The 13131-nt window shown below is 39.1% G+C and overlaps 1 protein-coding gene across 1 annotated transcript in view; it reads right to left on the reverse strand.

Annotated features, from left to right (window-relative positions):
* The window catches only part of rnf213b (ring finger protein 213b), a 29965-nt gene that overhangs the window by 13354 nt on the left and 3480 nt on the right, over positions 1–13131 (reverse strand). The window contains 24 exon segments of the mRNA XM_051915594.1: positions 70–245; positions 385–518; positions 615–803; positions 1124–1259; positions 1401–1557; positions 1663–1712; positions 2138–2254; positions 2337–2470; positions 2648–2746; positions 2830–2966; positions 3050–6913; positions 7032–7181; positions 7329–7513; positions 7667–8846; positions 9031–9183; positions 9349–9492; positions 9884–10101; positions 10193–10355; positions 10442–11058; positions 11479–11628; positions 12024–12191; positions 12333–12492; positions 12669–12797; positions 12879–12977. Of these exon segments, the coding sequence (XP_051771554.1) occupies positions 70–245; positions 385–518; positions 615–803; positions 1124–1259; positions 1401–1557; positions 1663–1712; positions 2138–2254; positions 2337–2470; positions 2648–2746; positions 2830–2966; positions 3050–6913; positions 7032–7181; positions 7329–7513; positions 7667–8846; positions 9031–9183; positions 9349–9492; positions 9884–10101; positions 10193–10355; positions 10442–11058; positions 11479–11628; positions 12024–12191; positions 12333–12492; positions 12669–12797; positions 12879–12977 (8709 nt within the window).

Raw genomic sequence — 13131 nt, forward strand, 5'->3', positions numbered from 1 at the left:
AGAACATGAAATAAGAGTGATGTGTGAAAAACAATTTATTGCCATACTGACAAAACCTTTGTATCTCACCCAACGCTCTTCCTCAGAGCGGACTTTGAATGACAGAAGAACATAATCAGTCAAGTAGCGCTGACCCAACTCAACTTTCTCTCCCTCTGAGAGTTTCTGAATAAAGCTTCCCAATCCACTGTCTGATACAGCACTAACAAACTGTAGAATCCTTGCTTTGTTGCCTTTCTCAGTGTCTGAGAAAAAAATGTAAAAGCATGAAGTATAAAGTTGACTGACTTTGCATGACTTTGAATTTCAAAGATAAAGGTGTTTTAAGTAAGTGTATGTGGTATCTGGCTAAACTTTAGCCAAACACAAAGCAAGAGATCTCACCTCGCACAAACTCTGATTCCTCCCACAAACTCTGGCAGTATGTTTTTATCAGCCAGCTAAAAGGAGCAGCACATGGCCGTTCCACTTCTCCAAAAAACAGCTGACACTGCACATTAATCTCCTGTTCTGAAGTGCTAAAAAAAAAACCACGTCATCAGTTACAGTCAGATATTTAAATGCAATTTAATATCTCATTTAATCAAAAGCAGGTTTCATGCATTTAAAAATACCTTGCATTTTGTGAGGGGGTTAGGTCAAGGAGCTGTTGATCTTCAAAGATATCCAGCCAGAACTGAGCCAGACCCTCACTGAGCCCTTCTCCATACAGCAGGTTCAAGTTGCAGTCTCTGTCTAACACTTCTAACACTTGGGCCAACACTGGGATCAAAACACCCTGTAGACAGCGCCACAAAGTGTGCCTGAACACAAACACAGAAATGTTTTGCTAGCTAAATCTATAATCTATGGCTGATCATTCAGTACAATAAACTTTGAATTTTTAATGATATTATGTGTTGATTGCTTGTATCAGAGACATGCAGTCACAATAGCATTTAGTATGAGTGAAGCTTGATATTATTTTAAAGGAAGTTTTGCCTTGTGAAATGGTAGGTATGCAAAGGTTAAAAATCATAATTCACAGATTTTTATCTACCCCCTTTGATATAATTGGCCTTGAGCATCGGCTGTTTTTAACCATCTGAGATAGATAGAAGAAATGCTAGTTGCATTACAGTACCGAAGTGTTCCACCTTCCTGCAGAGCTTTATGGTTCTTTGCCACTTTATAAGCCCAGTCTTCTGCATTAGGAACCAGCTCCTCCTTCCGCATCAGTGCAAACACCAGCCTCCTTAGCAACACTTCCTGGAACCGTACTGAAAATATATATAAAAAAACATTTGTGACTTGATCTAATAATTTCTGCCAGGTTGTAGTTTCTGTAGTACTTTATAGCGATACATATATATATATATATTTATATATATGTGACAACAACAGACATAAAACAAACTGACCTCCTATCCGCCCAGGGTCACTTCCCAGAAGGCCAAGTAATATGTTCATGCGCTCCATACTCCTGGAGGTTTTTTTGCCTGTATCTCTCAGCAATGAAACAGCTTTCTGGGTGCAGGATCTTATTAGGGACAAACTGTGTAGATGTACTGAATCTCCCTGACAACAAATTAAACAGTATTTCAAGTATGCAATTCCTTCTCATGTGGCACATCTCTGACGTATATGTTTAAACTTATCTGTTGCAAGCTTAAAGCATTTTACCCTCTCACTTTCTGGTCCACTTGTATCCATTTCTTCTGATTGTGTGACACCTGTAAAAGAATACAGTTTTTCTTGCATCTTGTAATAGATTTTCAGATTTTTTTTTAAAGAAAATGTGACTGGAGCTTGCTTGTACAAAGATTGCCACAACAATACAGGGTGTTGTGGGAGGTTTCCAGGGTGTTATTATTAAGTTGCTAAGGTGTTCTGGGTGTTTATAGCCCCCAGATATGGCTTTTGGTCTATTATTCAGTGCAGGTCTATAGGATTACCATTTAGAAACTGTAAGACCAGTCACTTACACTTCTCAATAAGCTGCACAATTTGAGGAATGATTCATTCAATATTAAGGGTTAGGGGATTGTTTAGAAAAACATTGTTGCCTTAGCCAGCACCACTAATAAATCTGAAAAATATTTTACTCATTCCTCCGATTTTAGCAATTAGTGGATGGCAGCATTTGGTTCTTACATACCTGACTGGATTGTCTGAGAGATTAGTTTACTTATAGGTATCCCACAAAAAGCCTTAAGATTTAAGCTCATGTCATCAGAATCTCTGAGGTCATCAATATGTGCAGACAGCCAAACTCCTTTAATAAAAAAAGATAAAGATACTTGTTATTTGACAATAATATCTAAACACGTTTCACCGACCAAAATAGTTCCACTTACCTCCTTGAAAGCCAATGTACTTGTTGCCACTTGTTGTACATTGCTCCCCAATTCGGGAGAGCTTTGTTATGAACACAGTATAGACATTGCACTCATCGGACTTTAAGGACAAGATTTCATTCATGGTACAGTACCTGAGGTAAGAGGAATGAAACATGGAATGTGATAAAAGATGACTCCAGTACAGAGTATTACTAAATTGAAATCTGAGGCAAGTAAATTGTAAAAGGTGAGTAGCGTAATCCACTTTTTTCTAAAAGTCTTTCTCAGATATTTTATTGTTTTTTTGCCACCAGCATCAAAAGACTCACTTCGCTGAAGCAATAAGTTCATTTTTGCACAATGACTCTTCCATGTCCATCTGAACCAAGAGAATGTGTAGAGACAGCCCAGATTCCTTTAGGAATGACCTGTGGACAAAAGAGATAACATTTGTTGCTAAAGTGAAAGGTACTGAATAAATTAAACATAATAAAAATAGTATAAAATTAACCTTATCTTGCTGCAAAAAGAAACCTCTGTGTCAAATTGGTGTAATGAGAGAAGAAGAAGCCGCTCGGTGGACAAACCCAAGGCCGGAGCAAGATTTCTCACATCAGCTCCAGTGAGAAGATTGGAGAATGTGGTTACCTAACAGAAAACATGAGTATTGACAAGTCCCTTAAAAGTCTTAGGATAAGTATATCTATTGTCTGTCATCTGCTAAACATTACCTCTAAGAATCTGCTCTTGTCCTGATTGGTTTTGTTCAGATGGTTGTCTAATAGGTCTCTGAGAGATTGATGGCTTTGCTGATGGAAATACATTCTCTGAAGTTTGTCTTTCTCCTGATTTCCGAATTCAGAATACTTCAACCTAAGTACGGAGTCAGGTGTGGAACAATTTAAGAGAAAGCACTTGGCAGTGTCATAGGCCTCCTCTTCCTCGTCTAAGGTTTTGTTTGACTCCATGCTGTCTCTTCCCTCAACATCAACAGGATCTTCATCCATTTTCACAAGATCAGAAGCATCTCCCTGAGTCACAATTTCTTCATGAACCGCTGCATCCTGTACTTCGCTTTCAACTTCCATTGAGGCATCACCTTGTGCCTCATCAAGGAATTTGTTCATTTCCTCTTGAGACTCTATCATATCTTCATCAGTGTGATGAGCCTCACTCTCCTCTCTTTTCATGCATATGTCCTTGGCCACATTAATGTTAGATCCCTCTTCACTTGGTTCGCTGACTTCATTCTTGTAACTGGGAATGCAGTGGAGTTTTTGTATTTTTTCTAAAGCCTGCAGGAGTGCGCTGGCACAAGCATCGCCATGGAAACCAGCAAAGGCATCTGATAAGCTGAAATTTGCTTCAGTAGATTCAGATTGCTGAACTTTTGAGAACTCTTGCACCCACTGTTTGAGTTTTCCCAAAACTCTGTGCTGCCAAGGAGTCAAATCTGTACTCCTATCAACTTTGTGTTTCTCCAGTCTGTTTTTAAGAGGAACAGGAAACTTCTGGTAGACTTTTTCCTGGTCTTCCACCACAACTAGTCTGAAGTCTCTGTGAACTCGACACTTTACTCTATGTGAACCAAGTCCCAAGTCAACATATTGCTGTCCACTGAAGTACACATAGTATTGATTCAAAGCATCATACAGGCTTTCATACAGATTAAGGAGATTCAAAAGGATGACAGTTCGACCTGTCTCCATGCATGCCTTTATTCTACTCACATTGCGGCATATCTGGGCATACTCCTGGTCTTTGGGAAATCCTGATCCAAAGACAATTTCTGGGCATGTATAGTTCTCCTTGGAGAAAATATGGTGTTGGATTATGTATAAGGCAGCATTGTTAGTTGTGAGCAAAAGAAGGTATCGACATTCTTTGTCACTGTGGTGGTTAAGACTTTGTTCAATCATTTTCAGTGTACTTGGCCTTTGGACATCTTGAATGTTTTGGAATATTTCACAGAAGTAATCAAGTGGATCAAAATCATCCCTTTGTCCACTGAAGTTTCTCAACACAGCCTCTGCCAACTCGCTGTCACGTGGCTCTTGATCTGAATTGCTGACTGTTGCAAAAAGCATTTTTATCAAGCTATAATAATCTCGGAGTCCAAAGAACTGCTCAGTGTCATTTTTACAGATGTTTAGGAAGCTTTTTGCCAACTTTGGCAGAAGGTGCTTGATTTTGAGAAGAACAGTGTGGGAGGATGAGCAGATGCCTTCAGCTGTCTCCACTAACTCTTTCTCACTTGGGTCCCAACGGGACACAAAAATACCCCTGTTCATTTTTGCTGGATCGAGAGCCCAGTTTGAAATTCCAACAAATCCAACCTTCATGTATGGTTCTGGGTTGTCACTATCTATGCATCCATCCTCTAGAAGAGGATGCAAAGTCTTCAATGGCATCTGAGGAGAGTCCTCTGCAAGTCCTATTTCATCCAGTACAACTACTGACACATACTCTTCTAAGTTCTTATCCTTTTGGAAACGAGCACAGTTCCGGAAAGTTCCAATGATTCCTTCAGGGCTTGAGTGAGGACTGCACTGAAAAGACACCATATGAACCTCCTTGAGTTTCTTGAATAAGTCACAGTGAGAGGCCTGACGCTGCATTGCATCTGCTACAACAGTCTTAGCAAGAGATTTTGAGCTCCCCGGCTTGCCAACCAGAAAAAGTGGAATTCTCAACTCAATGCAGACCACCATAAGGAAGACATTCTCTTTCAAGGCCAGATTTTTGGCAATCGTGTTTCTTGTTTGGATTTTCTCAAGAAAAAAATCTTGGCATGAAGTGATCTCCTGCTCCAGTGACTCTTTAGAGTTGAACTGATCAGGAAAGTATTTGCTGATAGTTGCTAGGTATGGACTTTTGTTTTCAAGTGATGGGTAATAGCAAACACTGACTGCAAGTACCAAGCATTTCAAGATCATCTGCTCAGTTTCAATCAAGCGGGAACTTGTAAAAAGATCATCTCTGTGGTTGTAAAACCAAATCAGGACACCCATTGATCTCTCCACATCCCTAAGGCTTACAAAGCTGCATTCATCTGCTTGGCTACGCATGTATCTCTGAGAGGCAGCCAAAACGTCTGTGATCACACTCTGACATGCTAGGGGCAATCGATGATGTCTAATTTGTTTTTGCACAATCTGACGAATGTAAGAGAGTTCAGCTGAATTACTTAACTGTCCAAAATCCCATACCAGAGGCACCATGCTTGGGGGTAAAGGGTGCACACGGTACACAAGCTGTCTCATGGGAACTTTACCAAGGCGATCTTCAGTTTCCTCAGCTTTCACCCTGTATCCTAGACCAGCTTGCTCCAAACGATTAATCATTTTGGGTGTGTGTCTTCTGTATGGATTGCAGGCAGCAATTATTTTCAGACCAGAGTTTTTCTTCAGAGGGTATCCCTGTACAGTTTTGTCACATAGCACTTCCTTAATGGCAAAGATTGCTTCGGTTGTGTTGGCTTCATCAAAAAACAAAACTGTGTCAAGTTTATATTTTTGCAAATTGTTCTGAGCAAGTTCTTCTGCTTCCCGCACCTTCCTATAGATAATCTCAGAAGTAGTACCTCCATGAACTTTGACTAATTTCATGTTTTCAACATCTCTGCCTTCACGTTGCAGATCACAGAGAAAGCGCACAAGCCGCGTTTTTCCACAGCCAGTTTCTCCCATGATGATCACAGGAATCTCACATCTGAATCTCATATGAATAGCCAACATCTTCATGACATTGTCAGTAGTGAGTTCATAAGTAGGATCTGGATCAAACTTTCCTTTTTCCCAGCCTTTTTTGGCACCAACAACAAAGGAAATTCTTTGTATCTTGTCTTCTCTGGACAGGTCATCAAAGTCCTCAGAAAGGTTAATTCTTTGTCGCTCAATGTCTGAAAACAGCTCTTGTGTCATCACATTTTCCATTAACACTTCACCACTTTTTGGATCGACTGCATTAAGAATTGTTCCCTTTTTCTTCACGTGGAATCCTAAGAAAGACATGGTGAGATGATCGGCATTGAAAAAGATGTATGGGTGAGATTCATTTTCCCATCGTTTTCGAATAGATAGGATGTCTTCTTCATCTTCATTCTTAGAGAAAAAGGAGGAGCTCTGGTCAGAGATGTCAACGGAAGGAGAGGCAAAGTCTCGAGCCATGTGAATCATGAATTTTACAATGAAGTTCTTAAAGCCACTTAAATTGCCAGCAAGGAAGTCTGGATCACAGAATAAGGAATTCTCACAGTCTTTAAGCTGCAGGTTAAGAAACCAAGTAAAGTGCTTCAATTCTGCCCATGATGGGTCCTTCAAGCCATAGTTTGACAAAAGGTGATGGAGACAGTCAGCTGGATCACCTTCTACAGTATGAGCCTGATAATTGAAGTCATCCAAGTTCAAATTCATGTTGAATCTCATTAAGTATTGGTAGGGTCTTTGAATGTCTTCACTTTGAAACTCTCCATTATCCATCAGTGGATCCAAAGATGTGTACCCCCTTTGTTTTCTCATGATCTCTAAAGCCTTGATATCTTTAGGAGGCCTGCAGAAGATAGTAGGCAGTGTATGCAAAAACCCATGGGTTGTCTGTAAAAACACAGAAATACAGTATTACAGGTTAGTGCCACAATTAAAATGTTTTAATTATGACTTAAGGAGCAAAAAGTTAACAAAACAGAAAAAAATGGCAAAGCAAAAATTCTACCTCTATTTGGGGTTGACTCTTTTGACCTCGCTGAAGTACTTCAATTGCCACTAAGTGAGCTGTATTTCTCCTCCATATAGTTCCCTTGCTGTCACTAAGACATCCTAAAATGAGCACTTTGAACAGGAATTCCTCCAAGCCATGACGCACCTGTAGAACCAAGAAATCCGTTAATAACAATCCAAAATGTAAAAGGAAATGTAGTGAGACAGAATGTTTTTAGTCACCCACAAATAGTATATAAAAGTGCAGGTTATGATATAGCAAAAATTATTAAGATATTTTTGTACAACATACAGCTGCAGCATCAATGTGCAACAGCACAGGGTCCTGCTCTCTCAGTGGAGCCAGTCTCTCAGACAGAGTTTGGACAAATCCATCCATGTCAACGTAAGGCTCGATGAGTCTGATTGTTAGAAAGGTAGCTGTTCGAACCTCTCTTCTGAACTGCTCAAAAAGACGCTTGACATACAGAGACTTTCCTGCAACAAAAGCAGAAAGAAATTCCAAAGAGAGAAGAGTCTCAGCATGTCTAGTCTTGTCTACAAGAAAATATTGTCACCTTATTTAAAGTCAAGCAATTTTGATTTTATGTTGACTTACATAATATATAGTATATAGTATCCTATGCTTACCAACAGCTGGACGTTCAGATGCAATCATCCAGACAGAGAGTTCCCCTGGATAGACTTTTGAGTGGGTGACCAGCTCAGACGGTATACGGAAGTGATGGCGAATGTAATTTTTTATTCTTTCTGCAGATATACTCAGACCAGTTTGCACCTTATAGTTGCTGAAGAAGGAAGGAACATATCTATCCTGGTTTACAGGGCAGACCATCACTAGACGGTAATGAGGTCCTGCACACCGTTCTTGTGTCTCAAAGTATTCCACCAGAGCCACGCTCACATCATAGGTCAGTGCTCCTGGATTGACCAGAGTGTAAATCTTCTTATGGCTGCTTGCAGTACCCTGTATTCCCAGGCATCGGCGGAGGAAGATCTCCACCTCCTCTTTAGTTGTCCCCTCTTGGCACATTAATACCTCATCAGTTGTTGGAAGAGGTTGCTGTGGACTCTCTGCATAAAAAGACAGAGTGGTGCTAATCAGTTCCCCATCAGAGCATTGGACAAGGTTCGGCCTTCCCTCTTGTAGAATAGGAGGAATCTTGCGTTTGATGTGCATTTGATTCATGGCAGAGAGATTGGAGAGAAACCGCCCAAGTATTTCAACATCCACATGGTGGGTAAGGAATTTGGACATGTTCTCCTTAAATTGCTGCCACAGGTCCTCCAAGCATTCCATTCCAATATGTTGTAAAGGCAGGCCAAATTCACTATTTGGTTCTGATTCCTCTGCCATGTCACATTGAAACATAGATTCAGTCTCAGTTGCTTTTTCAAAGGCCTCTCTGATCTCATTTAAGGTACAATCTGGTTTAATAGGAGTCAAAAGATGCCACATTTGTTGTGGCACAGGTTTCCTTCTGATAGTTACACTGTTGATCCATTCGCAAAGATAGACCACTTGCTCTGAAGTGTAATGATTCAGTGCGTAGTACTGAGAGCGCATCTTAGTCAAGTGGCTACACCAGTCTTTATGGAAGTCCTCCAGGGAGCGACACAGCTTTTGAAGTTGCTCTACAACCTCACCCTGATATACAACACACTTGCTTAAAAGGGAAAAGCTAACTTGAATGCAGCGTTGATCTTGGTGGTTGCATGCTATCTGTGCTCCCCAGTTTTGGAAGAGAATATTACCCGATGTGCGCAACTGCAGGAGGATGTGGCCCAACCTTTGTACTCCTTCAAAAACCTACAGGATGAAAACAGAGGTAAATCTCTACAAAACGAACATCCATTTCCTTAAAAAACTGATTCAAATAGAGAGATGTAACATGATAATATCTGGTCTTTTATTGTGAATTTATGTTTTCAGACACCATTACTTTGATATTTTTTGCAAAATGTTTGTGGAAAATTGTGATAATGGACCCAACCTGAGTAAACTTGTTGACTTGATCCCTTCCATGCTCCCCTTTAGATGACATCAACATGAGCTTATTCTGCAGCTCTAAGAGTTCATTAAGATTGTATGTCTTTGCTTCTTTGTTCTTCGTCACTTTCACATGAAAGACATTCTCCAAACATGTCTACAAACATATCACAACTTACTGTTACTAAACGGGTGCTCACAAACTCAACTGTTTTATAGAATGTCTGTTTAGTAGAATATTTTCATTGATTTAAAGAAAGATTTGTTTGGAAGAGCATTTGTATTTTAGGCACTGAACATTTTTACACTAGTGTCTACTCACTTTCCCATTGAAATCTTCAGGCCAGCCCACATGATACACGCCTCCAGTGTTGATAGCTGAGGCCAAGGACAAAGACGATTGCTCTACAGAGCCATGAGTATCCCTTAAACCTTTTAGCCAATCCAACCACCGATTGGAGTCTATCTGTATACAAGATTTATAGATATAGATATATCGTCAACACTTCATTAAAACCATGTACAGTATGGACGTGTTTCATGATAGTGACTTGACAGTTTTAAATTGCCTTAAAAATAGGCATAATTCGGCACCTATTTATTGGAAGATTAGAGGCATACAGAACAATTTATAATAATTATTATAGTAGAAAACAAAATAAAAAAGGTATACATTTACTCATTTAGCAGTATCCAAAGCAATCTATAATAAGATGCCAAGTTAAAAATATAAGCTAAAATAGTATTTAAGCTAGATAAGAGGTAAACTTAAAAAGGAACAAGAAAAACAAGACTTTTCAATAAATAGGAGTTTGAGTAAATGCCATTTTATGAATTAGGTGTTTACAGAAACTAACCAGTTTATCTAGGAGTTTCTCATCTTTGTCAAGGGTGCCCCACACTTGCTTAGCATATTCCATGAACTCTTCAAATCCTGCATCTTCTGATAGTGAGTAAAGCAAAGGGCCATAGCCCATCACAGCAGTTTCAAAACTGGCTAGCCTATCAATGTCTGCATCATTCTCTCCAGCAGAAATTGTGGCCAGTTCCATAAAGACTTTAAGGTCCCTTAAACCTGGATGAAATAAATAAGTAAATTGACAGAAATGTACTGAATATGAAGAATTTTTCCACACTATAAAACAGATACATCTTGAAAATCTTACTTGGAATTTGTGTTTTGACCCATTTTATCAGAGTATCACTTTCCAAGAATGCCTTCAGACAGGCTGTGTGCTGCCTTCGTTTGATATCTGCCAGCTTTTGCCTGGCTCTGATGAGATCTTCTCTCAGCGAATCCAGTGTGTTTTGTTTGAATGAGTCATCTCTCTATATATAAAACAAAAAATTCTCACAAATCCAAACAAAAACACATACATGCTAAAGTTAATGCGATCACAATAAAGATCTCTTACCACTTGAGTCAGGCAATGTATATGGCTGAAGTCTCCTTGTAATCCCAGTCTATCTTTTATTTTCAGTATGACCTCAGCAGATTCCGCAGCATGGCAAAGGCGTCTATATTCCTGAATCTGACTGAGACGATGCTCTGGCCAGTTCTCATCGAGAGAACTGTGGCTTTTCAGCATAGTGGCCATCAAAGTGAACTCTTTCTTTAGACGATCTCCTTCACCCTGATCCCCACACCAGTTCAAAGCTTGGTCCACCTCTTTAAAACAAGTTTCTCCAACTGCAATCCGTTCACCAAGGTCAAGGAAGTCAGCAAGACAAGGCCTCCAGATTCTTTCACAGACTTCAGTAAAGTCTAGAGACAAAAGCTGAGGACCAGGCATTAAATATTCTGTTGCCTTTTCTCGCCATAAACATAGAAGAATGTTGCTGGTTTTCACTTCATACATCTCCCGTGCCATGTCTTGGACTTCCAGATTAGAAGTGTAGAATAACACTCGCCTTGTGCTGTTTTTGTCAAGATCATCTTTGGAGAAATATGTTTGCACTTCAACCAATTTGTCCAGTGCTTCCGCCTGAAGGTTGGTTTTGACCATGTCTTCAAGGGAAGAAACCTCTGGTACTGGTGTGCCCACATGGCAGGAATGAAAAACAAAATTGTATTATAAAATTCTTCAGAGAGCTTCATAAAAATCTTGACACATGTATCCTAAGACAGGGTATTTCAAAGTGGGGTCCAAAAAAAAACTTGAGATAAAACTTTTTTTCCAGTAGTATTTTTGTAATATGTTTAATGCCTTTAGTGTAAAAACATTTACCAAATTTGACATTATCTCATTCTGCTATCTAAAGACTGCTCAGAAATCATAAGATTAATCATGATTTTTATTCTATTGACAGCTTTAGATTGTAATAGTAAGAAATAAAAACAAATCTGTATATAATTTTGTGAATAAAAAAAGGAGTTCAAGGGGTTCATCATATCTGGGGGTCCTTGGCAACAAAAAGTTTGAAAACAACTTTCCTAAAGTACGTTCCTTACCATCTATGACATCTTCAATCTTCCCCAGCATATTTATAAAGTTGGTCATGTACTCCTTCTGTTGCTCAAAGGCCTTCAAGTCATCTTCTCTTTGACTGAGTAGCTCTGACACATTGATTGAGATATTCTCTTCTTTCTTGTTGCTTTTATCTAAAGACAAAATAAACAAAAGTAATCAAAAAATAAATAAGCTGATGCCTAATGAAGCCTCTTAAGTAATAATGATAACAGAAATTAAAAATGAATAAAGGGTTGTTCACACCAAGAACCACAACTATAAAGAGAACTATAATGATATCTATATTAGCATCATTTGCCGCTTCAAATGCTCTTTAAAAGTTAGGTGGATTCTAATTGGCTGTCAATAGTTTTATCGTTCATCAGCTCTGAAAATCAGCTGATATCATTCTGAAAGTGAATCCAATGATGTGTTGTTTGTCATAATAGTTGAGGTGTGGACTTCCCTATTATCATGGAATTGGAATGATTAGTTATAGTTATTGTTATAGATATTGTCCTTAGTGTGAATGGCCCTTAAGACTTACACTGGTTGTAAAGCTTCTGAAATTGACTCTTATATTTAAAGATGGTCTTAAGGTGGCCAAGGGGTAAATTTCCCTGGCAAAGAGTCTGAATCAGACAACCCAAGAATGACTGACTATCTGCTATTAAACGACTGGCATCATCTTCTAACTTCCACTGATTCCATTTGTCTGTGAAAATGAAACAGAATCCACAATGTTAATGAACTGCTGCCCATACTGTACAATTTCTTAAATTGTGTCCAAGTGTTCTTTCTCTGAATATTCACATTGTTTTAAAACCATGAAAATTGTGAGACCCAGTCACTGTACCTTGAGACAAAAGGAAGTTGATTGCTGATTGTGGGTCCAGTAGACGACCTTCATAATTCTCCTCAAAGCAAGCTGCTGACTCCACAATAATGGAGGACACGACAGACCAAGAAATGGACTTGGTAAAGAGAAAGCGTAAAAGGTCTCCTTCCTTCTTTGCCTGCAAGAAAAAGGCAAAAAGACGGTGGAAAAAATTACAAAAGGTACCAGAACAAGATGTACAAGAAATTACAAATTACACCAATCTACCTAATATTCTGTAAAGAGAAAAAAAGCGAGTGAGTGATACAATACTGCAAAACTGCATAAACAGCAATTTTTTCAAGGTGACATTACCTGACACTGGTTCTTAATAGCAGCCTCACACGACTCTTTGAAACAAGACTGAATGTTTGCATGACTATTCTTGATAGCCTTTGCTGACGTCTCCAGAAAGTACACAACAATCTTGTTAGTGTCAGAGATCTGAAAAACAAAAGGAGGATGGTGACATACATTATCAATAATTCCAATGTATATGCTTCTAAAATAAGGATTATCTCTTACGTGGGACACTCTCAGTCTCAGGTCTCGGTCTAATGAATCCATCCAGCTTTCAGAGATGTCTGGTATTGAACACTCAATCCCATACAAATCATTCCACAACTACAAAGAAGAATATACCAAACCTAAAATTACTATTTTTTAGATCCAGCCACTTGCCAAGTTCATGGACAAGATCTCTGACCTGCGAATTTCCATAACACAATTCAACTGTGGCTTAAGACCATTATGCAGTTGATTAGTTGTGCTGATTACT

The sequence above is a fragment of the Ctenopharyngodon idella genome, chromosome 12 (assembly GCF_019924925.1).
Source record: "Ctenopharyngodon idella isolate HZGC_01 chromosome 12, HZGC01, whole genome shotgun sequence".
NCBI lineage: Eukaryota > Metazoa > Chordata > Actinopteri > Cypriniformes > Xenocyprididae > Ctenopharyngodon > Ctenopharyngodon idella.